Consider the following 25,504-nt stretch of genomic DNA (forward strand, 5'->3'; position numbering starts at 1 on the left):
AAAACCTAGGAAGAAACCTAGAGTGGAACCAGGCTATGAGGGGTGGCCAGTCCTCTTCTGGCTGTGCCGGGTGGAGATTATAACAGCACATGGCCTAGATGTTGAAATGTTCATAAATGACCAGCATTGTCAAATAATAATAATCAGAGTAGTTGTCGAGGGTGCAACAAGTCAGTAACACAAGAGTAAGTGTCAGTTGGCTTTTTCATAGCCGATCTTTGAGAGTATCTCTACCGCTCCTGCTGTCTCTAGAGAGTTGAAAACAGCAGGTCTGTGACATATAACCTCGCAACTGTTATTTTCACTGTCATTTTACTGTTTTTATTTATTTACTTATCTATTGTTTACCTAATACCTATTTTCTTAAATTGCACTGTTGGTTAGGGATTGTAAGTAAGCATTTCACTGTAAGATCTACACATGTTGTAATAGGCTCACGTGACAAATAAACTTTGATTTGATTTGCAAGAGCGAATGTTTCACTGGTTGTTCACTGGTTTCAAACACAGTGATTGATAGGAAACTTAAACTTCTTGAATTCAACCATTATTGGGTTCAAATACACATTTACATGTGTGAACAGCCATCCAGAACAACAACAATCCGTAAACTGCAAATAGCTAAATGAGAGAGCAGCAGTGTGATTCACATCAATGCGCTATGTAGATATCAATAATAAGTGATATCCGTATCGCCGTAGACTACACTGCTGTCATCCTTACCTCCAAGCATTTATTCAAATTGGAAAATCTTTGGATGCCAACAGCAGGGGCCAGGCCCAACATCGCTTGGATTGAAGCCTACAAAAGCCTATTAATGCTCTTTTCCAGCGATCTATCAAACCCATTTGGTGTGACATCATAGTGGTCTCTGACTTGTGGTCAGACTCACTCAGGTGGAACAAACTTAAACTTGCGCCTTTTTTCAATGCTGATTTGAACGTCATTGAGAAAACAGAAGTGTCAAAGATGTATTTTTTCACTAACATCCTCAAAGTAATCTAGTTTTTCAAAAGTATCTAATCTGATTACAATACTTAGTTACCGTTTTTGTAATCTGTTACTCCTACAACCCTGATTGTCTCAATGCAGCCTTATAATGCTGTGAAAGGATCCAGGAACCAAAATTATTTGGGTGTATCCCATCCTCCTTATAAAACGTGTTTAGTTTCCAAAAGGTACTGAAATTGTCAACAAAAGATACACCCATTGAGCTGCAATAATCACATAACCAGTTGTGAAGAGAAAGGGCCAGATATGATGGGTCTTTTATTCGTGTCTAGCAGAGAGTCAATCAGCTCTTTGAAATCCAGTTTCAGCTGTTCAGAACTGCCCTTCATGATGTCATTAAAACCCACATGGACTACGATAGAATCGATGTCCATATCCTGACATAGTACATTCAGGAGCAGCATAGTAATGTAATTTACTCGAGCTCTGGGATAGGAAATTGTTTTTACACCAGGAACGGTCACATGTCAGCAAATCACTACTGTCTGAACACACACAAATCCTATTTGGTAACTTGCTGTTTGGACAGTCAGTATTGTTACGAACCGGCTCAGAGTTCGCAACAAAAGGGAGACAACGTGGAGACAAGGAGTATCAAAATATATATTTATTAAATAAAGTAACTAAGTAATTAACAATGGTGTGTGTAATCAGTAGTGTAAGTGAGTGTTTTGCATACCTGAATGTAATAATGCAGGGTGTTGAAAGGTGCCAAAGCAAATAACCAAAAAGCCACAAAACTACACAACCAAAAACAACAAAGTGTCTGCGTGGAGAGAGTCTCCCCAATGACTGTGGAAGAGGTGTCTTTATCCTGGGACACACCCGAGCCCAGGTGTTTCCCATCTAGCTGACGACCCTTCCCACTCCGCCCACTGGCATCCTAATAAGGAACAAGAGCAAAGAGAGAAAATACAGCAGACAGAGTGGGAGGGTCGTCACAGTATTCCAATACGGATTTTAAAAATAGAACTGATTTCAGCATTAAGGTCTGCGGTGTGAACAAGGCTTTAACAGAGTTATCTCCATCCCTGTTCCTGGAGCGCTACCCTCCTGTAGGATTTTGCTCCAACCCCAGTAACTAACCTGGTTCAGTTTATCAACCAGCTAATTATTAGAATCAGGTGTGCTAGATTAGGGTTGGAGTGTGAACCTACAGGATAGTAGCTCTCCAGGAACAGGGTTGGAGAGCCCTGATTTAGAGGCATAGCCAGTCTCACTCCAAAATGTTTCACATTTGAAATATAAAAATAAAAAAAATTAAAAGCACACATGATATATATCTTAAAATGTTTATAGAAAAGAGTATAGAGACTACAGGTGATGAACAGGGCTACATATGGAATTACCAGGCAATGTCCTCAGGGTACTTCTCATGATAGGTAACGTCAGGTCTGGCATTATATCAAAAATAATAATGATTTAAGAATTTGTGTAACGCTACTAAAAAAATGGCTAAAGCAATCAATGTGATTTCTAATGGCTTTCTACTGTGATTTATAACAAACAGGAACACATTTCTCATCCTTGAAGTCGATGGCACGGCACTCACTAATAATACATTTGCAAGTGAGATAATCTAACAGGCAGTGCAAGCAGTAAAAAAACAAAGTTCATGTCATTTTTATCGTAGCAAAAAGAGATAAAAAAATACAAGTGCTTTGGGTCAGAGGTGACACAAAATGAAACAAGTGACTAGGTCACCGAAGACAGTTGTGACCCACATCACTAAACCGTCACAGAGGTCAAACTGAGGTCTCCATCCACCTCCAGGATGTTGACCTGGTTGAGGGGGGTGTGGCGGTGTTTGTAGGTGGTCGTCTGATTCCCGTTGACCGCTATCTTGAAGCACTGATCCTCACAGAAAATAGACAGCTGAAAAGACCAAACTAGCCATATTACTACTCGGTCTGATATAAAGAGAGAAACAATCCAGCGTCTTTAACGTGGATCATCTCTCTAATGAACATCATGTCACAGTCTGAGTGACTAAACCAGAAAGGAAATCAGTATCAGAAAAGGGCTTCGCTAGACATAAAGATAAGTGGTATGCTTGGTGCTGAAACAAACAATTATTCATCCTTGAAACTCAGATTGTATACAAGGTGCGTTGTGTAACGCCAGCCTTAGATAAAAGTGGATGGTTCCTGGTGGCTAGTTACCGTGAAGGACTGGCCCCTGTGGAAGGGCATTCCACCAGAGCGCTCCTCCTTTCCCCACTGGTCTCTCAGCTTGCTGTTGCGTACCACTAGGGTCTCGTCAAATCGGGGGTTGAAGTGCAGCGCAATCCCAGAGTTGAACAGTAGGTTAACGTGGAACCTACAGGCAAGGGAAAAAGGATAAGTGTTGGAGAAAAACCATGACAGGAGAACTGCTATAGTTGCACCCTCCAGGATGTTTTGTAGGCCTACCTCTTTCTATTTATTTTTCCTTTTAACCTTTATTTAACTAGGCAAGTTAAGTTTCTAAGCCAAGGGCTCATTGACACACTTGCAATACCATGGAAATGAGGTGAACTAGAATTGCCAAAGTTCTTTTATGCTTTTTTTCATTCAAATATATATAGGATTTTATATTGTAACTCCAGGGGAAGTGTATTTCTCACTGTTGTTCTCCTTTAATGTAAAGACAATAAGGCAGGATCAGACCTATTGGCATTGGGGTTAACCACTCCCTGGATGTTGATGGTGCGTCCAGGGTAGAGTCCTCCATTGATCGTGTTCTGGAATGGAACAGCCTGGATGAAAATGGAAGATTTGAATGAATCCCTCATTATGACCAATAGACGTTGATGCGATAGAACTAACTAAATTTGCTCAGCTACACTACAGTATAAGAAAGTAGAAGATCATTTACAAAGAATGGTGGCTGGACATATGGAGGAGAGGCCTGTGACAAGCAACAGGAGAGGGGGATCTTAACAGCACGTTGATTACAGTACTACATTTCCCTGTTAACAGGTTACTGTATATTTACTGTAACTCTGTCACAATCTGCCTAAAGACAATGACAGGTTGTTACACTCACACAACAATACAGTCAATGTACAGAAAGAGGAAGTAGACCACACTATACAAATATGAACTTTAGTGATCTTAAAATTCCCCATCACAGGAACTACGAAGCCACAGCACTACTAAGCATAAAACTTTGGGTTACGGTATGTAACCCCGGTTCAGTGAAGGAGATGAGGGAGACATATCACTATGGGACACGCCCTCGTTTGTGGGTCATTGGTTGAAGCCTTATTCAATCACGCCTAACAGGCCAATATGAGCTTTGTGGGTGTACGCTCCTCGTGTCTATATAACACCCTGCACTGCTCTGGTTTCCTCAATCTAAGAACAAGTTGTGCAAGATGAGCAATCTGGTGAGATGTCTGCCTCATCTCCTTCAGAAAACCGGGATTACATACCGTAACCCAAATTTCTCTTTCAGTCAACTCAGTTCGACATCTCACTATGGGACACTTCGAAAACACCCTGATTGCCAATAGCCCATTTCCTGAGAAGCCTGTTTTTTTCATGGTAATGTATCTGATCCATACTACTCAGCTCCAGCACCAATGACTGTGTGTGCCAGGGAGGGTGCAGTAATGACTAGCCCAACTAGCCAGAGATGCCTCTGAACAGTGCCCATGACGTGGCAATTCCTCTAGTGGAATGTGTCCGGACACCCAGTGGAGACTGCAATCCCGGATAACTGTACGCCTTGGCGATAGCCTCCATTACCCAATGGAAGAGGCGTTGTTTGGACCAAGCCCTACCCTGAGCGGGGTGGCAAAGCAAACAAACAGTTGGTCACAATTCCGGAATGGCCTAGTCCTGTCCATGTAGATGCGCAGTGCGCGCACCAGACACAACGTGTTAAGATGCCGCTGCTCTGGAGGAGAGAAAGGCTGAGAGTGGAAGGGAACGAGGTCAGTGGCTTGACTACTATAGGTTATGGGAATGACCTTAGGAATGAACGTATCCTAACCTTGGAGAAGTTGGGGGCAAACTGAGTGTATGAAGGATGAACTGAGAGCGCATGAAGGTCGCTAACGTGCTTGGCCAAGGCGAGCAACAGGGCCGTCTTATAAGACAGAGTCTTTAGATCCACTTCTCCGGGGGTTAAAAGTGATCACCTGTAAGTGCATCCAGAACCAGCGCCAAGTCCCATGATGGGGCAAGTGGTTTGGAGACCGGATGGAGACCACGCGCTCCCTTCATAAAACTACGAACCAGGGGGTGAGCCCTGATCGTCACCTCACCTAGTCCTACATGGCAGGCTAATATCGCCGCCAAGTAGACCTTAACGGTGGAAAAGGCTTTGCCCTTGTCGAGAAATTCCTGTAGGAAGGAGAGAACGGCAGGAATGTAACACTGAAAGGGGACGTCTCTCACACCACCTCTCGAATACCCACCACTTCATGTCATAAAGACCTCTTGTAGAAGGGGCTCTGGCCCTCTGAACTGTGGCAACCACGTTTGGAGGCAAGCCCACCGAGTCTAAATTGGACTTCTCACGGGCCAGGCCCAGAGATCCATCAGCTCAGGATGTGGGTGGAATATTTTGCCCTGGGCAGTATACCGTATTTTAACAATATACCTGTATTGATGGACGGACTGGTTTGGGTTTTTACTTTAACTTCTAAAACAATATTTGAATGTTTGGTTTGTTAAATGTGATACGCTGTGTGTAATGTCCATTTTTATAGTTTACTTCACTACTTGAGTCATCTCTCTCCGCTCTCTCTCGCCACGCCGCTTTCCCCACAGACCTAGCACCGCCCTCCTGTCACTCGAGGAGCGCATTTGTTGTTCCTCTACCACGAGACACTTGTGTTCAGTCTGCATGGTCAATGCAGTACACGCAACAATGTTGATGACAACGATGCTGTTTTCACTTTGCTTCTTAATATACATCCACTAGCGTTCTATAATTAAACTATTAGTTTGTGTTTCTTACATCAGAAAACAGCTAGTTTGTCTTTTCTTAGCAATTTGAGCCTAAATCTTGTTAGTCACTAATGCTAATCGCTAGTTAGCTGGCTAGGTAGCGTGCTAATAAATGTACTGAGTCAGAGCAAACGCAATTAGCTACTGAATACAGTCTGACAATACCAGTGATGGTGTAGACTTAAATCAGCATGTTGTTTGCGCAACAGTGTCTTCTAAATCAAAGAGGAATACGCAAAGCATGAATATGTTAGCTACATTAAGTAGCTATGAGAAAACAGTCAATGTAGCCAAAGAATTTGGTTCCTAACCTGTCACAATAACTCCGACCTTGCATTTTCATTTGTTGTCATGTTAATCAACAGTGTATTCAAAGCGCCCACTATCATATTCTAACTATAGAATTAGAATAATCATTATATTTACATGATTCCAACAGTTCACCCAAGTGTTTTGCTCGAAATCGCAAGTCAAATTGCAATTGCAACATTTGGTTAAAAATAAAGCCTCCATTTTTGCATGACATTGCAGTGTCGAAATGATGAGTGCAGGAAATATAGAAATGTATGAAAATGCTGAAAATAATATTTGATTGAAGTTGAATTTAACAGTATAGAACAATCAGATTGGCGAAAGACCCATTGAAATCACTTAGAATGTATGTGTTGCCACCCTAGGATCACGCACTACTCATAAAGCACATTTTTTACTTTTATTATCAAAAATCAAAATACCGTCAAATACTGTCATACCGTCCATTTTTTTAAAAATACTGTGATATCATATTTTGGTCATATCGCCCAGCCCTCCAGGAGAGGTACAATCTCCGCCAGCCATGGCTTCCAGGGCCAATGCGGGGCTATCAAGGTGAGGGATAGACGGTTCGATCTCACTCTGTCCAGAGTAGGGAGGATCAGGCCCACTGGAGGGTAGGTGTGCAGAAGCATGTCTGGCCACTTGTGGGCCAGTACGTCCACGCCTAGGGGATGTTGTGATCTCATTCATAGAGATTGCGTTGTCCTGTGATGCGTACAGATCGACGGCAGGCCTGCCCTAATGCCCCCACACCTCCTTGACGACTTTGAGATGAAGTCGCCACTCCCCTGGTTGGGGGTTACCCCGCAACTGTAAATCCCACCTGAGGTTAGTCTGCCTGGCACATGTATTGCTCTGAGAGGCAACAGATGTTCGCTGCTCCATAGCAAGATCTCTCTTGCCAGAGAGTGAAGTTGACAAGAGCATGTTCCTCCTTGGCAGTTGACATACGCCAGCGGAGACGTATTATCCGACCTGACCAGGACATGTTTGCCCTGTAGGAAGGGCTAGTTACACAGTGTAGAGCTCAATAACGTTGATATGGGCTGTACTCATAGAGTCTGACCATATGCCGTTCACCTTACGCCCTTCGTTGACAGTTCCCCATCCCTGTAGTGATGCATCCGCTGTCAGTACTTTGCACATGAAGACTCTCCCAGTAGGGCAGCCCCGCATCAAGAGGAATGGGTCTCTCTCCAGCATTGAAGTGCCGATAGAGACTTTGCAGAAAGAAGCACGCACCTGTGCCGGTGGAGAAACGGGTCCAAGCGGAGTGAGGTCGCCCAACGCTGGAAGCCTCTGTCATGACGTGGCCCTTTCTGGGTATAGATCGTGGCCTCTCTCTCACTCACTCACTCACTCACTCACTCACTCACTCACTCACTCACAGGGTGCATTATCAGGTATTGGAGCGTTGAGAGATGACGCACAACAACGGTTTATACCACGAAACCACGATTCCAATAGCCTCAGCGGTCGAAATAACTGTAAAGTACGTCGCCATCAAAACGACTACCGCTACAATCGACCAGTTCGCTACGTTCCTGCACCCAACCCACAAAAAGTGTCAGAGCACAAGGGTAACAAACGATTGAAGGACGATCAAAACGTAGACCAATGTTCTCTAGAAGTTCCACTACGTGAAGAACTAAAGCAAGAAAAAATTGAGAAAAGGGTAAAAGATAAGTCACAAGGACTAGACGGGGAATTGCCAGACACCAGGTCCGCAGGAATTAACACCCATAGCAAGCACTTTCAAATTTCTCCCGCTCTCACTTGAAACCCTATCCAGGGCTCGCTTGGTCAAGAAACAAGCCCACAGGCCTTGTCTATAGACTCTGATACAAAGGGTGCGAAGAAAAAGTTAAAACGTTTCGTTAAAGCCAAGTCCACTCAAAATCGGAAAAGTCGATCTGCTTTTACCTTGAACAGAAATGGCACATCACGTCGTTGCGAATGACCACTCCACTTCGTGGGGAATATGTCCACTAAACACGAATCTAAACGCCCATACCTGGAAACAGTCCTGGAGGACTGCTTAACTTGTCATGCGCTAATTGATTCGGGTGCGGTAATATCGCTCATCTCTCTGGTTGATGATCTAAAAAGGCCTCTGAAACCAACTAAATGTTGGTTAAAAGTGGAATGATGCGACACTACACTTCGAGGTATCACTCAGACTACCTCGCCTCTCACATTGAGAGTCATGCTGAAACTACACTTCCAGGACATATCACTCGTTCACCCGGTGTATGTTACCAGCCTCGAATCTGAACCCCTGCTACTTGGAACAAACTTGATGGATCGGTTGCTCCCACTGATGGATTGGAAAACCAACCATGTATGGTCACAGGCCCCAGGGCCTTCTCCACTGACCACACTGTCTTACCCTAATGCTAGCTGCAACGCAGTCATTCACAAGGGGTATCTGTCGAAAGCACCCCTTGGGAAAAATACGTTTAGAAACCTCTTGGTGCAGAATCCGATCCAAAGAGATATTACGATATCTCAACACATGCCATCAGCAAACCTGATTGACTATTCTTTTCATGATTTCGAGCCACCTGTCTCTGTGAATGAGCAACTTCCCTCCTCCTTGCAATCGTGCAATACGATAGTTGAGATTAACTTATTTTGCCCTCCGGATACTTCCGCAAGCACTGCGGCCGCCTCAGTAAGAAAAACATTGATGCACAGAGTGTACTCTGCTTCCGATGACACACGTTCCGCTTTGTGGGGGACTGTCACCCATTACAATGACACAACTGACCCGATGACTCCCACTGGTGAAAGACTTTGCGATATCACAGACCGATATCCTCATCTCAGTTCGCAGGTATTGAAGAGGTTGCCACACGCGGACGTGGTGGTGACTGACAGGCCTCGACAGCCACTGAGCATTTTGAAGCACAAACACAAGGAGATTTGGTTGAAAGGTTACAGCCATTCCCATAACAACATGGCCGCTGACAACTTGTACATATGGCCCGACCTTTTCGTTTGTGCCTTGGATACCAACACCACCCGCTGGTGGGGGGGGGGGGGGTCCCGAGACACAAATGGGGGGAATAGTAGCCCAGACCCATAATAAGCCTCATCGAGGCCAGTGGGGGGGTCGAGACTACGGGCAACACCGTACGAGGCCGCCAGAGCATAAAACAAATCTAGTTGTAAACTCCCCTATGACAACAGTGAGGAGCAGACAGGCCCCTAGACGGGGATAATCTTAGAACACATCTAAGATATTACTGAGGTGTACCACACTGGTCGTAGAAGTCCAGTGGACTTCCACCTCAAATAAATGGCAAAAAAATGAGTTGTCATGCCTTGCCATTTGTAGGTTCAACTACAATACAACTAGTAAAATGCTCTAATCATGTGTTCCGGTAGGATAATATTTCAGAATAAATCGGTAGGATAACTGGTCGCCTTGAGTACCAGTACCAATGCCAGCAACAGTCAGTCCAGCTACAATCAGTAAGAAGGTTAGAGACCTAACAAATCAAATTACCCTTGACAACAGCGACATAGTAGTTAGGAGTTACTCAGAGTACAACACGGGGAAGGGAATCTCCAGAGCACTCTTCCAATGGTTAACACACATGCCATTAATAAATAGAACCCTCCATTCAGGAGGAAAGTTATTAGAAGTCATGAACCATGATCACACCACATATGACTGGTCCAATACTTAAAGAGTACTTCTGTCGTGAGGTTAGCTCCTCCGTGGATAACATAGCTATGAAATAGACTTCATACCTATCGCCACTACAATAGTGGAAGATGCAGTGACTTGTAGTAAAACCACTACAGGCTCCGTCGACACCAATTCTGACTGACCTCCAGGCATTGATCTGAAAATTACCTGATTACGTCAGACTCATTCTGAACAAGTTATAATCTGCCATGATACTTGGTTTTCTTCCCTTGACATGCACGCTTGTGTAAGCATAAACGCACATGTACAACGGAACATCCAATTAGAATTTATGCTAGGATCACTTAAGGGTGCGAGCAAAATACCAGCCGTAGTACACTGCTCAAAAAAATAAAGGGAACACTTAAACAACACAATGTAACTCCAAGTCAATCACACTTCTGTGAAATCAAACTGTCCACTTAGGAAGCAACACTGATTGACAATACATTTCACATGCTGTTGTGCAAATGGAATAGACAACAGGTGGAAATTATAGGCAATTAGCAAGACACCCCCAATAAAGGAGTGGTTCTGCAGGTTGGGACCACAGACCACTTCTCAGTTCCTATGCTTCCTGGCTGATGTTTTGGTCACTTTTGAATGCTGGCGGTGCTTTCACTCTAGTGGTAGCATGAGACGGAGTCTACAACCCACACAAGTGGCTGAGGTAGTGCAGCTCATCCAGAATGGCACATCAATGCGAGCTGTGGCAAGAAGGTTTGCTGTGTCTGTCAGCGTAGTGTCCAGAGCATGGAGGCGCTACCAGGAGACAGGCCAGTACATCAGGAGACGTAGAGGAGGCCGTAGGAGGGCAACAACCCAGCAGCAGGACCGCTACCTCGGCCTTTGTGCAAGGAGGAGTAGGAGAAGCACTGCCAGAGCCCTGCAAAATGACCTCCAGCAGGCCACAAATGTGCATGTGTCTGCTCAAACGGTCAGAAACAGACTCCATGAGGGTGGTATGAGGGCCCGACGTCCACAGCTGGGGGTTGTGCTTACAGCCCAACACCGTGCAGGACGTTTGGCAGTTGCCAGAGAACACCAAGATTGGCAAATTCGCCACTGGCGCCCTGTGCTCTTCACAGATGAAAGCAGGTTCACACTGAGCACATGTGACAGACGTGACAGAGTCTGGAGACGCCGTGGAGAACGTTCTGCTGCCTGCAACATCCTCCAGCATGACCGGTTTGGCGGTGGGTCAGTCATGGTGTGGGGTGGCATTTCTTTGGGGGGCCGCACAGCCCTCCATGTGCTCGCCAGAGGTAGCCTGACTGCCATTAGGTACCAAGATGAGATCCTCAGACCCCTTGTGAGACCATATGCTGGTGCGGTTGGCCCTGGGTTCCTCCTAATGCAAGACAATGCTAGACCTCATGTGGCTGGAGTGTGTCAGCAGTTCCTGCAAGAGGAAGGCATTGATGCTATGGACTGGCCCGCCCGTTCCCCAGACCTGAATCCAATTGAGCACATCTGGGACATCATGTCTCGCTCCATCCACCAACGTCACGTTGCACCACAGACTGTCCAGGAGTTGGCGGATGCTTTAGTCTAGGTCTGGGAGGAGATCCCTCAGGAGACCATCCGCCACCTCATCAGGAGCATGCCCAGGCATTGTAGGGAGGTCATACAGGCACATGGAGGCCACACACACTACTGAGCCTCATTTTGACTTGTTTTAAGGATTATACATCAAAGTTGGATCAGCCTGTAGTGTGGTTTTCCACTTTAATTTTGAGTGTGACTCCAAATCCAGACCTCCATGGGTTGATAAATTGGATTTCCATTGATTATTTTTGTGTGATTTTGTTGTCAGCACATTCAACTATGTAAAGAAAAAAGTATTTAATAAGATTATTTCTTTCATTCAGATCTAGGATGTGTTGTTTAAGTGTTCCCTTTATTTTTTTGAGCAGTATAGTTGGACATTTACTTTGAGGCCTTTGACTCTACTGCTACAGTACTCACCAGTTTTCTTCCCAGAAGTCCATAGGTCATCCCTGTAGACTGCCCAAAACTAGTGCCTTGTAGACTTATCATATAGTTATCAACTTAGGATAGTGCCTAAGCAACACACCAAGTAGGAAAACCCTAGACATGACATTAGAGACGATGCCAAGATAAAGTCATTTTGCCAGGACATTGGACGAATATAGAATACAGTCCAATTAGATGATTTTGGTGTGAGAACTATATTTTGTATATCTTTTGTTTATGCTTTCATTCCTTTTCGGTTCAGTTCCTTTGACACTTGGGAAGTGATAAAGCCATAAACAAAGTCCCCATACAACCATCACTTACACGGAACCCAAACCATCGTGTGCCATCGTGTGCCATCGTTCATAAATTTATTTTGTCCCCCTACACCAAACGCGATCACGACACGCAGGTTAAAATATCAAAACAAACTCTGAACCAATTACATTCATTTGGGGACAGGTCGAAAAGCATTAAACATTTATGGAAATTTAGCTAGTTAGCTTGCACTTGCTAGCTAATTTGTCCTATTTAGCTAGCTTGCAGTTGCTAGCTAATTTGTCCTGGGATATAAACATTGAGTTGTTATTTTACCTGAAATGCACAAGGTCCTCTACTCCGACAATTAGTCCACACATAAAACGGTCAACCGAATTGTTTCTAGTCATCTCTCCTCCTTCCAGGCTTTTTCTTCTTTGAACTTATATGGTGATTGGCATCTAAACTTTCATAGTATTACCATGATGACCGGCAACACAGTTCATCTTTCAATCATCCACGTGGGTATAACCAATGAGGAGATGGCACGTGGGTACCTGCTTCTATAAACCAATGAGGAGATGGGAGAGGCAGGACTTGCAGCGTGATCTGCGTCAGAAATAGAAAGGACTTCTATTTCAGCCCTTGGCAACGCAGACGCTCGTTGAGTGCAATTGAATAACATAGATTTCTACATTTATTTTGCAACGCACGCGACGCGAGCGGTGTCGTCAGGGAGTGCCACAATGGCGCTCATTGGGGAATGAATGTAATTATACGTATTTTGTGAGTGTGTGTGCGTTGTTAACAGCTGCCTAAGTTACTGCCCAGATCTTCCAGTCTGGGCGCCCAGACGACGGGTCCGGAACGACAAACCCAAATCCGGACACCCACTGCCCATCCTTGTGGCGGCCTGCCCCGCTGTCAGAGACCCTACCAAGGTAAACCACCAGAGGGGGTTGACCGCAACGGTGATCACCAACCAGGGCATCCCCTGCCCATCCTTGTGGTACTTTGCAGCTTCCAGGAAACCTACCAAGGTAAACCACTAGAGGGGGACCGCAACGGCGATCACCAACCAGACATCAACTGCCCATCCTTGTGGTGGACTGCTCCGCCTTCAGAGAGCCTATCAAGTTCAACCACCAGAGGGGGACTGCAACGATGCTCTACAAACAGGAGATCACGTGGTCATTATTTTTATGATGATTTGTAACTTGCAGGATAATCACAAGATCCAAACCACCAGGGGGGGGGACTGTCATGACGTGACCCTTTCTGGGTATAGATCATGGCATCCTCTCTCTCTCTCTCTCTCTCTCTCTCTCTCCTACACCCAGGTTCTGTTATCTCAGGTTGTAAATTCCTGGCGGAGACTCTCTCCCCCTGGCCATGCAGAAAGAGAGAGACACAGAGAGAACAAAGAATTTCACATGGCGAACTCCTAAATCCCCAAAATGGGAATTTTATACAAAATGTCCACTTGTGAGGAGGTAGGTGTAATGATCATCTGAAAGAGGGGACCAAGATGCAGCGTGGTTAGTGCTCATCATGAAATGTATTTACTGAGAACACTTTAGACAAAATAACAAAATGACCAACAGTTCCGTCAGGTGCAAAACACTAAACAGAAATAACTACCCACAAAAACCCAAAGAAAAACAGGCTGCGTAAGTATGGCTCCCAATCAGCGACAATGATGTACAGCTGTCCCTGATTGAGAGCCATACCAGGCCAAAACAAAGAAATACAAAAACATAGAAAAAAGGACATAGAATGCCCAAAACCCCAAAACACACAGAAAAACACCCCCTGCCATGCCCTGACCAAACTATAATAACAAATAACCCCTTTTACTGGTCAGAACGTAACAGTAGGAATGGTCTGTGGACACATAAGGGACGGGTATGACGAGTGTGTTTCATTTGGTGACCTCAGAGAGGACAGGAAACACACATAACTATATCTCTGAATGTGTACATTTCTCAATTATGGGGTTTGCATCTAATTATTGTATAAAATGAATGAGTAAAGATTAAACTATTTGTGGAATGATGTAATGTGATGGTAGACCTTTAATGTGAGAGAACTGTATTCCCTTTAAAGTTTAACTAAGTCACTGGCCCGCCCCCGTGAGCACAGACATAATCTGGTGTCATAGAACCTCCTTTTCTATTATTATGAATAAAAACCCCTCCTGCGGAAATCCTCTTCAGACCACGCATACCACGGTGGACACTGAGGGTGCACAGGTTTGAGTTGAGACTAAGCAAACCCACAGCATGAGCTGTGATTGCGAATAGTTATTGAATTCCTAACCATACCACGTGGAGCATTGGCTACACGGCTGGAAATGGTTCAACTCTGAGACTATCGATCCCTACAGAATAAGAGCAAATCTTAGATGCTAATTACTAGTCTGCAGCTAGAAATTATGTCAACCTGGGATGCGAAGACCGGCAACCACCGAAACATCTATTCTATGAGAACATTTCTGAATGGTACTCTGAAGTATCCATTCTAAACACTAAAGATCTTCAGGGAAGCAGAGAGAGAGACGGTGATGAACTGATTCTCCGCAGACGAACGATTCCAACAGAAATCACGACGACACACTGGGCATAAATATATATTGATTGCAATTATTCCCGAATGAGTGAGCGTTCATGTGCAAAGGATTAGCATTTGAATTAATATAATTATCAACTGTGTAGTGTTTCCTTTTGTCTTTCCCGCCTGTTCTCAGTCCACACCCATTTCCCTTTGTCCACCAAGCCGTCATATCGGCTTAGCCCACTAAGAAATCTTCCCTATCCTTTGTTAGTAACCATATCTACTGTTGTTGGTGTATGTATTTCTGTGATTATTTAGTTAGTTAGTAAATAAATGATTAAGACAATTGGTGTATAGATGATTCATAGTAAAGGCTGGGTTCGTGCAGATAACCAACAATTTACGACGTTTGGAATGAGACTAATGTGAGGTAAAGAATAATTCATTAATTAGAAGACTAATTGATCAGATATTAAAATATCTGAAAAGTTATATTAGAAAAATTATAACTTTGTAATCTGAAGATTTTTCTTGGTGCCGCGACTTCCTAGTTAATTACATTTACATGATTAGTTTAATCACGTAATAATAATTACAGAGAATTGATTTGATAAAATAAGTCTTCACGTTTAATGATGCCAAAGACACAACACCTCTCATGAGGAGGAGACCAAGCAGAACTGCCAGTATCATGAAGACCAATAGCCCAAGAAGCCTCAGGCATATCCAGTACGTGACTGATGTTGCCGGGCAAAACACAGAGGCAGTGGCGAAAAGCCATCGCTCTCCTCCCAAAAATATTTTCTGCTGGATCAGTAAGAGCAAGCTTTTGGCATGATTCATCCTGAAGCCTAGAGAGAGCATGTGCAACAACAGCTAGGCTGTGTGCTCCGCTGCCTGAGCCAGAGTGTCCGTCGGTGGGGCAAGGGACAGACCGAATGGTAAGGTGAGATATTCGTAGACTATGCACTCAAAGGCGAACCTTAGATATCTCCTGTGTGAAGGTAACTAGCTGCAATTGCGATGGGACTAGCTAAAATTTGTGGGAACCTGCTATTAGTGGGATGTTAAAGCACTGGAGCTGAATAGCTAACAACGCGAATTGTGTGGAGGCCAGGCAACAGGTGTACTGTAGCTAGACGACAACCAAAAACGCTGCTAACAAGCTAACCAAGGTAACTTCACTCTGTTAAGTGAAGCTGAAGTTAGCAGAATTCCTGAAAATAAGCCATTCAACGCTTTGTGTTGGGGTGGTAACCCACACCAAAAGGAACAGTTAAGTTGAGAGCTAGTTTTCTGAATGAAGCTGCTTTACGGCTAGTAACCAGATAGTAACCAAATAGACTCATGAAGACGCGAAGAATGAGGAAACCAGAGCAGTGCGTACACCCACAAAGCTCTGATTGGCCTGTTAGGAGTGACTCTGATTAGGCTGTTAGGCGTGATTTGAATAATACTTCCACCAATGACCCACAAAATAGGGATGTCCCATAGTGAGATGTCGAACCCAGTTGACTGAAAGATAACTAAAATCTAGAGACTCTGAAAGACAGTAAAATCACAGATCTGACCCAAAAAAATGTTAATGAGTCCGATAACCAAGAAGTTGTTGGCCAATAAATTATCATTATTGATTCAGATCCAGATTAACTCACTGGATATCCTGGATGTGCGGGAAATCCTGGATAAGGGAATCCTGGTTGTCCCGGAAATCCCGGATAAGAAGGGAATCCTGGTTGGGCCGGAAATCCCGGATAAGAAGGGAATCCTGGTTGGGCCGGAAATCCCGGATAAGAAGGGAATCCAGGTTGTGCCGGAAATCCTGGCTGTGCAGGAAAGGTGGGCTGAAGGACATGAAATCACTTTAAATCAGTTGAACTGTCTTCAAATTCTCTGTCCATCTAATTAATATGTTAGGTACTACTCACCGCAGGGTTCTGGAAGGCGATGGAGGTCAACTCCACTTTCCCCCCGGCTGAGATGGTGTCCACTGAGTAAAACGGGATACGGTGCTTGAAGGTCATGAAATGGTTCCCATTCACATTCAACTGAAGATAGAGAACAGAGAACGACCATGAGCAGAGTCATTATGGACCTGAGGACAGTGAGTGAGAGAACAGGTGTCACTCACAACTATTCAAGGTATTTTCCAACCCATGAATTGAAATCCATTTTAACTCCTACGGCGCACAATTGGCCCAGCGTCGTCCGGGTTAGGGTTTGGCCGGGGTAGGCCATCATTGTAAATAAGAATTTGTTCTTAATTGACTTGCCTAGTTAAATAAAAGTTAAGTAAATAGATTATGAGTCACTGACTTCATTGAAATCATGTGGGAGCTCTGTAAGCATAGTATTTTACCGTCATTTATATAAAACAGAAAATGGTATATTTTACAATGACAGACTGAAAAGGATGTTGTGTAGTCGGAATGTACAGATGTTGGTTTTTAATTCGATCACTCTTTTGTTGATGAGAATTTTCCTGCCAACAGGAAATGCTAACTTTTTGTGAATTCAAGGTTTAAAAAGCTTCTAACATTTGTAATTTCCCCTTTAAAACTAAAAATGTATCAACCCCATTAACTATAATCCATATAATTATTAACATTTCCTGTGGCTGCAGGATTATTTTCCTGCTGTAACAAACTGGCTCAAATTAAGATCCTACATATGAATCCTCCATTTGCTATAGTAGGAGAGGGTTTGGGTGACCTTGAAGAAGTCCCTCTGGACAGTTATCTCGAGGCTGAAGCTGGAGCCATGTTGGATGGGGGAATGCTGCTTCCGCTCCTCTGACCCCCATTTGGACTGCTGAAAGGTGTTGGTCACCACATATCCAGGGTGACTGTCATAGCGTGGATTGAAGTGAAGGGCAATGTCTGCCCCTGCCATAGAACCACACTGCAAATTCACATGGAACCTGAGAAAGAGAAAGAGAAAGTGAGACCGAGAGAGATCATGTGCTTCCGGATATGTTAAACAGTTCTCGGAAAAAGTTTGAATAGGCGCTATAAATGTGTACTAGGCATTATCTGGACTGGAACGCAGCCTAGGACTCTCTCGAAGACAAATAATAAGCAAATGTATTATCAAAGCTTATATCTGCGAGTGGTGACCCACCTGTCTGCCCCATGGGGAACTCTCCCAGTGATAATGATGGTCTTTCCCTCCTGAAGCCCACCGTGGATAGAGCCGGTGAAAGGGAGACTCTGGGACATATATTAAACAGAATCATTAATGACAAACTGAATTGAATAAGAATGGAAAAATGAAATTACAACAACTATTATGTAGGCTAGAGGCCATTGACTCTTTCCTCTTTACTACATCCACTATTACTGCTTGTGTGATAATTATTAATAGGCCTAGGTCTACATAACGGAATACGCGAGACATTCACTGTAGCCTAATAACATACATGTTAAATTTGCACAATAGCATAGCATGAATTGATACTATGAATGTCTAGCTATGCATATATTGATTTTAGCATTAAATCTGTGAACTGAAAAAAGCAGACTAACTGGGAAAATAATGTACAGTATATTACTGAGAAACGGATGGGAGCGCATTTTGATTACCAGATTTGACCGTAAACTCAACTCTCCCAAAGTTAAACATTAAGAACGTCTACATTTTAAATACACAACACAACCAATCACATTATAAATAGTTGTAATAAACGTACCGGATTATAAAAAGGTTCCTGGTTATAAAATGCCATTTCTCTAAATCTCACTGTAAATCGAAACGTCTTCTCAGTTGCTCAACGCTCTCCTCTCATGGATGATGTGTCGTTTCAGAAATGTGTAGTTTCGTTTTTTCGTGAATTGAAGGGGTGGGAAGAGTAAGTAAGTAACAATGTAGCCTAGTTTACAATTCCCCTACATAGTTTTCCCCCTAACGAATACCTCTATCGAAATATGCTGCAGTTTGAAATATCGGTCTTGCCCTAATCGGTAGGCCTACACACAGACTAATCAAGAGACGATGCGGGCCGATAGATTTTTATGCTTTTTCAATCATTAACCTGCAATTACTCAGTCAGGTGTTGTCAGGAAGTTGACACAGAATTGGACAGAGTTTGCTGTGTATAGAGGTCAGTTTGTCTCCATGCACACAGACACATGCTAACATTTACATTTTAGTCATTTAGCAGACGCTCTTATCCAGAGCGACTTACAGTAGTGAATGCATACATTTCATACATTTTGTTTTTCTTTTCTGTACTGGCCGCCCGTGGGAATCGAACCCACAACCCTGGCGTTGCAAACACCATGCTCTACCAACTGAGCCACATCACATGTAAAATGTAATAACAATGGCACCTTTTTATTTTCTAATAATTTCTTATTCCATATCCTAATTAATTCCCCGATTGTCACCTCAACCCAAGACAACTAACTGTAGACTACCACTGTCCTTTAGACACTTCCATTTGTCTCTCCTGGATTCGGTGAAGATATTTCAAATGTTGGTGTTTTAGTAATAATGCCACAAATACACACATTCATTTGTATTTGTTTCAAAATGTTCTACAAGAGAAATAACCATGTACTACGTTTGTACTGACATTTTACACATACTGTATATTGCATGACACACTTTTTGATGTAATCCTGCATATCAGTAGCAGAAGTGTATTATGACCACCAGAAGACCACCATAGTGCAGGTCATCATGGGAGTCAAGAACATGTCTGTTTTCTAAATCATCCTCTCTCTTCTGGGAACTGGTGAGACACTGGCACCATATTTGAGGTCAAAGTTTTGAATCCCAGATTCAAATCAAATCAAACACTTGGAAATAAATCAACTGTATAAATGGTGTCTAGTGGGAATTGTGTGCTTGTAATTTAGCTGCTTAATATATCCTTAATGTAAAGTGATACCTTTTTTTATCTAACTGATCATACATTCAAACTGTTGTAAGCATTCCAAAACAAGACACAGAAACAAATTACGTGAGTTTAGTTTTATCATCTTTCACTGAGGAAACCAGAAACTCTTTCAGAGTGTAGCCACAATCTGTACAAAAATATACATTCTTATTACATAAAAAACATCAACCCATCTTTAAGTGATGTACAATTTGTTTACACGGTGTTTTGTCCATTTTTTTTTAAATACTGTGATATCATATTTTGGTCATATCGCCCAGCCCTCCAGGAGAGGTACAATCTCCGCCAGCCATGGCTTCCAGGGCCAATGCGGGGCTATCAAGGTGAGGGATAGACGGTTCGATCTCACTCTGTCCAGAGTAGGGAGGATCAGGCCCACTGGAGGGTAGGTGTGCAGAAGCATGTCTGGCCACTTGTGGGCCAGTACGTCCACGCCTAGGGGATGTTGTGATCTCATTCATAGAGATTGCGTTGTCCTGTGATGCGTACAGATCGACGGCAGGCCTGCCCTAATGCCCCCACACCTCCTTGACGACTTTGAGATGAAGTCGCCACTCCCCTGGTTGGGGGTTACCCCGCAACTGTAAATCCCACCTGAGGTTAGTCTGCCTGGCACATGTATTGCTCTGAGAGGCAACAGATGTTCGCTGCTCCATAGCAAGATCTCTCTTGCCAGAGAGTGAAGTTGACAAGAGCATGTTCCTCCTTGGCAGTTGACATACGCCAGCGGAGACGTATTATCCGACCTGACCAGGACATGTTTGCCCTGTAGGAAGGGCTAGTTACACAGTGTAGAGCTCAATAACGTTGATATGGGCTGTACTCATAGAGTCTGACCATATGCCGTTCACCTTACGCCCTTCGTTGACAGTTCCCCATCCCTGTAGTGATGCATCCGCTGTCAGTACTTTGCACATGAAGACTCTCCCAGTAGGGCAGCCCCGCATCAAGAGGAATGGGTCTCTCTCCAGCATTGAAGTGCCGATAGAGACTTTGCAGAAAGAAGCACGCACCTGTGCCGGTGGAGAAACGGGTCCAAGCGGAGTGAGGTCGCCCAACGCTGGAAGCCTCTGTCATGACGTGGCCCTTTCTGGGTATAGATCGTGGCCTCTCTCTCACTCACTCACTCACTCACTCACTCACTCACAGGGTGCATTATCAGGTATTGGAGCGTTGAGAGATGACGCACAACAACGGTTTATACCACGAAACCACGATTCCAATAGCCTCAGCGGTCGAAATAACTGTAAAGTACGTCGCCATCAAAACGACTACCGCTACAATCGACCAGTTCGCTACGTTCCTGCACCCAACCCACAAAAAGTGTCAGAGCACAAGGGTAACAAACGATTGAAGGACGATCAAAACGTAGACCAATGTTCTCTAGAAGTTCCACTACGTGAAGAACTAAAGCAAGAAAAAATTGAGAAAAGGGTAAAAGATAAGTCACAAGGACTAGACGGGGAATTGCCAGACACCAGGTCCGCAGGAATTAACACCCATAGCAAGCACTTTCAAATTTCTCCCGCTCTCACTTGAAACCCTATCCAGGGCTCGCTTGGTCAAGAAACAAGCCCACAGGCCTTGTCTATAGACTCTGATACAAAGGGTGCGAAGAAAAAGTTAAAACGTTTCGTTAAAGCCAAGTCCACTCAAAATCGGAAAAGTCGATCTGCTTTTACCTTGAACAGAAATGGCACATCACGTCGTTGCGAATGACCACTCCACTTCGTGGGGAATATGTCCACTAAACACGAATCTAAACGCCCATACCTGGAAACAGTCCTGGAGGACTGCTTAACTTGTCATGCGCTAATTGATTCGGGTGCGGTAATATCGCTCATCTCTCTGGTTGATGATCTAAAAAGGCCTCTGAAACCAACTAAATGTTGGTTAAAAGTGGAATGATGCGACACTACACTTCGAGGTATCACTCAGACTACCTCGCCTCTCACATTGAGAGTCATGCTGAAACTACACTTCCAGGACATATCACTCGTTCACCCGGTGTATGTTACCAGCCTCGAATCTGAACCCCTGCTACTTGGAACAAACTTGATGGATCGGTTGCTCCCACTGATGGATTGGAAAACCAACCATGTATGGTCACAGGCCCCAGGGCCTTCTCCACTGACCACACTGTCTTACCCTAATGCTAGCTGCAACGCAGTCATTCACAAGGGGTATCTGTCGAAAGCACCCCTTGGGAAAAATACGTTTAGAAACCTCTTGGTGCAGAATCCGATCCAAAGAGATATTACGATATCTCAACACATGCCATCAGCAAACCTGATTGACTATTCTTTTCATGATTTCGAGCCACCTGTCTCTGTGAATGAGCAACTTCCCTCCTCCTTGCAATCGTGCAATACGATAGTTGAGATTAACTTATTTTGCCCTCCGGATACTTCCGCAAGCACTGCGGCCGCCTCAGTAAGAAAAACATTGATGCACAGAGTGTACTCTGCTTCCGATGACACACGTTCCGCTTTGTGGGGGACTGTCACCCATTACAATGACACAACTGACCCGATGACTCCCACTGGTGAAAGACTTTGCGATATCACAGACCGATATCCTCATCTCAGTTCGCAGGTATTGAAGAGGTTGCCACACGCGGACGTGGTGGTGACTGACAGGCCTCGACAGCCACTGAGCATTTTGAAGCACAAACACAAGGAGATTTGGTTGAAAGGTTACAGCCATTCCCATAACAACATGGCCGCTGACAACTTGTACATATGGCCCGACCTTTTCGTTTGTGCCTTGGATACCAACACCACCCGCTGGTGGGGGGGGGGGGGGTCCCGAGACACAAATGGGGGGAATAGTAGCCCAGACCCATAATAAGCCTCATCGAGGCCAGTGGGGGGGTCGAGACTACGGGCAACACCGTACGAGGCCGCCAGAGCATAAAACAAATCTAGTTGTAAACTCCCCTATGACAACAGTGAGGAGCAGACAGGCCCCTAGACGGGGATAATCTTAGAACACATCTAAGATATTACTGAGGTGTACCACACTGGTCGTAGAAGTCCAGTGGACTTCCACCTCAAATAAATGGCAAAAAAATGAGTTGTCATGCCTTGCCATTTGTAGGTTCAACTACAATACAACTAGTAAAATGCTCTAATCATGTGTTCCGGTAGGATAATATTTCAGAATAAATCGGTAGGATAACTGGTCGCCTTGAGTACCAGTACCAATGCCAGCAACAGTCAGTCCAGCTACAATCAGTAAGAAGGTTAGAGACCTAACAAATCAAATTACCCTTGACAACAGCGACATAGTAGTTAGGAGTTACTCAGAGTACAACACGGGGAAGGGAATCTCCAGAGCACTCTTCCAATGGTTAACACACATGCCATTAATAAATAGAACCCTCCATTCAGGAGGAAAGTTATTAGAAGTCATGAACCATGATCACACCACATATGACTGGTCCAATACTTAAAGAGTACTTCTGTCGTGAGGTTAGCTCCTCCGTGGATAACATAGCTATGAAATAGACTTCATACCTATCGCCACTACAATAGTGGAAGATGCAGTGACTTGTAGTAAAACCACTACAGGCTCCGTCGACACCAATTCTGACTGACCTCCAGGCATTGATCTGAAAATTACCTGATTACGTCAGACTCATTCTGAACAAGTTATAATCTGCCATGATACTTGGTTTTCTTCCCTTGACATGCACGCTTGTGTAAGCATAAACGCACATGTACAACGGAACATCCAATTAGAATTTATGCTAGGATCACTTAAGGGTGCGAGCAAAATACCAGCCGTAGTACACTGCTCAAAAAAATAAAGGGAACACTTAAACAACACAATGTAACTCCAAGTCAATCACACTTCTGTGAAATCAAACTGTCCACTTAGGAAGCAACACTGATTGACAATACATTTCACATGCTGTTGTGCAAATGGAATAGACAACAGGTGGAAATTATAGGCAATTAGCAAGACACCCCCAATAAAGGAGTGGTTCTGCAGGTTGGGACCACAGACCACTTCTCAGTTCCTATGCTTCCTGGCTGATGTTTTGGTCACTTTTGAATGCTGGCGGTGCTTTCACTCTAGTGGTAGCATGAGACGGAGTCTACAACCCACACAAGTGGCTGAGGTAGTGCAGCTCATCCAGAATGGCACATCAATGCGAGCTGTGGCAAGAAGGTTTGCTGTGTCTGTCAGCGTAGTGTCCAGAGCATGGAGGCGCTACCAGGAGACAGGCCAGTACATCAGGAGACGTAGAGGAGGCCGTAGGAGGGCAACAACCCAGCAGCAGGACCGCTACCTCGGCCTTTGTGCAAGGAGGAGTAGGAGAAGCACTGCCAGAGCCCTGCAAAATGACCTCCAGCAGGCCACAAATGTGCATGTGTCTGCTCAAACGGTCAGAAACAGACTCCATGAGGGTGGTATGAGGGCCCGACGTCCACAGCTGGGGGTTGTGCTTACAGCCCAACACCGTGCAGGACGTTTGGCAGTTGCCAGAGAACACCAAGATTGGCAAATTCGCCACTGGCGCCCTGTGCTCTTCACAGATGAAAGCAGGTTCACACTGAGCACATGTGACAGACGTGACAGAGTCTGGAGACGCCGTGGAGAACGTTCTGCTGCCTGCAACATCCTCCAGCATGACCGGTTTGGCGGTGGGTCAGTCATGGTGTGGGGTGGCATTTCTTTGGGGGGCCGCACAGCCCTCCATGTGCTCGCCAGAGGTAGCCTGACTGCCATTAGGTACCAAGATGAGATCCTCAGACCCCTTGTGAGACCATATGCTGGTGCGGTTGGCCCTGGGTTCCTCCTAATGCAAGACAATGCTAGACCTCATGTGGCTGGAGTGTGTCAGCAGTTCCTGCAAGAGGAAGGCATTGATGCTATGGACTGGCCCGCCCGTTCCCCAGACCTGAATCCAATTGAGCACATCTGGGACATCATGTCTCGCTCCATCCACCAACGTCACATTGCACCACAGACTGTCCAGGAGTTGGCGGATGCTTTAGTCTAGGTCTGGGAGGAGATCCCTCAGGAGACCATCCGCCACCTCATCAGGAGCATGCCCAGGCATTGTAGGGAGGTCATACAGGCACATGGAGGCCACACACACTACTGAGCCTCATTTTGACTTGTTTTAAGGATTATACATCAAAGTTGGATCAGCCTGTAGTGTGGTTTTCCACTTTAATTTTGAGTGTGACTCCAAATCCAGACCTCCATGGGTTGATAAATTGGATTTCCATTGATTATTTTTGTGTGATTTTGTTGTCAGCACATTCAACTATGTAAAGAAAAAAGTATTTAATAAGATTATTTCTTTCATTCAGATCTAGGATGTGTTGTTTAAGTGTTCCCTTTATTTTTTTGAGCAGTATAGTTGGACATTTACTTTGAGGCCTTTGACTCTACTGCTACAGTACTCACCAGTTTTCTTCCCAGAAGTCCATAGGTCATCCCTGTAGACTGCCCAAAACTAGTGCCTTGTAGACTTATCATATAGTTATCAACTTAGGATAGTGCCTAAGCAACACACCAAGTAGGAAAACCCTAGACATGACATTAGAGACGATGCCAAGATAGAGTCATTTTGCCAGGACATTGGACGAATATAGAATACAGTCCAATTAGATGATTTTGGTGTGAGAACTATATTTTGTATATCTTTTGTTTATGCTTTCATTCCTTTTCGGTTCAGTTCCTTTGACACTTGGGAAGTGATAAAGCCATAAACAAAGTCCCCATACAACCATCACTTACACGGAACCCAAACCATCGTGTGCCATCGTGTGCCATCGTTCATAAATTTATTTTGTCCCCCTACACCAAACGCGATCACGACACGCAGGTTAAAATA

At 44.4% G+C, this 25,504-nt stretch overlaps 1 protein-coding gene across 2 annotated transcripts in view; it reads right to left on the minus strand.

The window, feature by feature from the left end:
* Positions 1-1,838: 1,838 nt before the first annotated feature.
* LOC115163578 (galectin-9) overlaps positions 1,839-25,504 on the minus strand; it is a 30,045-nt gene continuing 6,379 nt past the window's right edge. Inside the window, exons 6-13 of one of the 2 annotated variants that reach the window (XM_029715574.1) lie at positions 17,871-17,959; positions 17,463-17,670; positions 16,679-16,798; positions 16,406-16,594; positions 3,659-3,747; positions 3,173-3,329; positions 2,735-2,885; positions 1,839-1,893 (exon numbers count right to left, since the gene is read on the minus strand). In XM_029715574.1, coding sequence (XP_029571434.1) covers positions 2,739-2,885; positions 3,173-3,329; positions 3,659-3,747; positions 16,406-16,594; positions 16,679-16,798; positions 17,463-17,670; positions 17,871-17,959 — 999 coding nt within the window. In that variant the 3' untranslated portion in view covers positions 1,839-1,893; positions 2,735-2,738. Of the gene's footprint in view, positions 1,894-2,288; positions 2,886-3,172; positions 3,330-3,658; positions 3,748-16,405; positions 16,595-16,678; positions 16,799-17,462; positions 17,671-17,870; positions 17,960-25,504 lie in introns of those variants that run through there. The other variant, XM_029715573.1, reaches the window with a different exon arrangement.

This window comes from Salmo trutta, chromosome 26, assembly GCF_901001165.1.
Source record: "Salmo trutta chromosome 26, fSalTru1.1, whole genome shotgun sequence".
Taxonomy (NCBI): Eukaryota; Metazoa; Chordata; class Actinopteri; order Salmoniformes; family Salmonidae; genus Salmo; species Salmo trutta.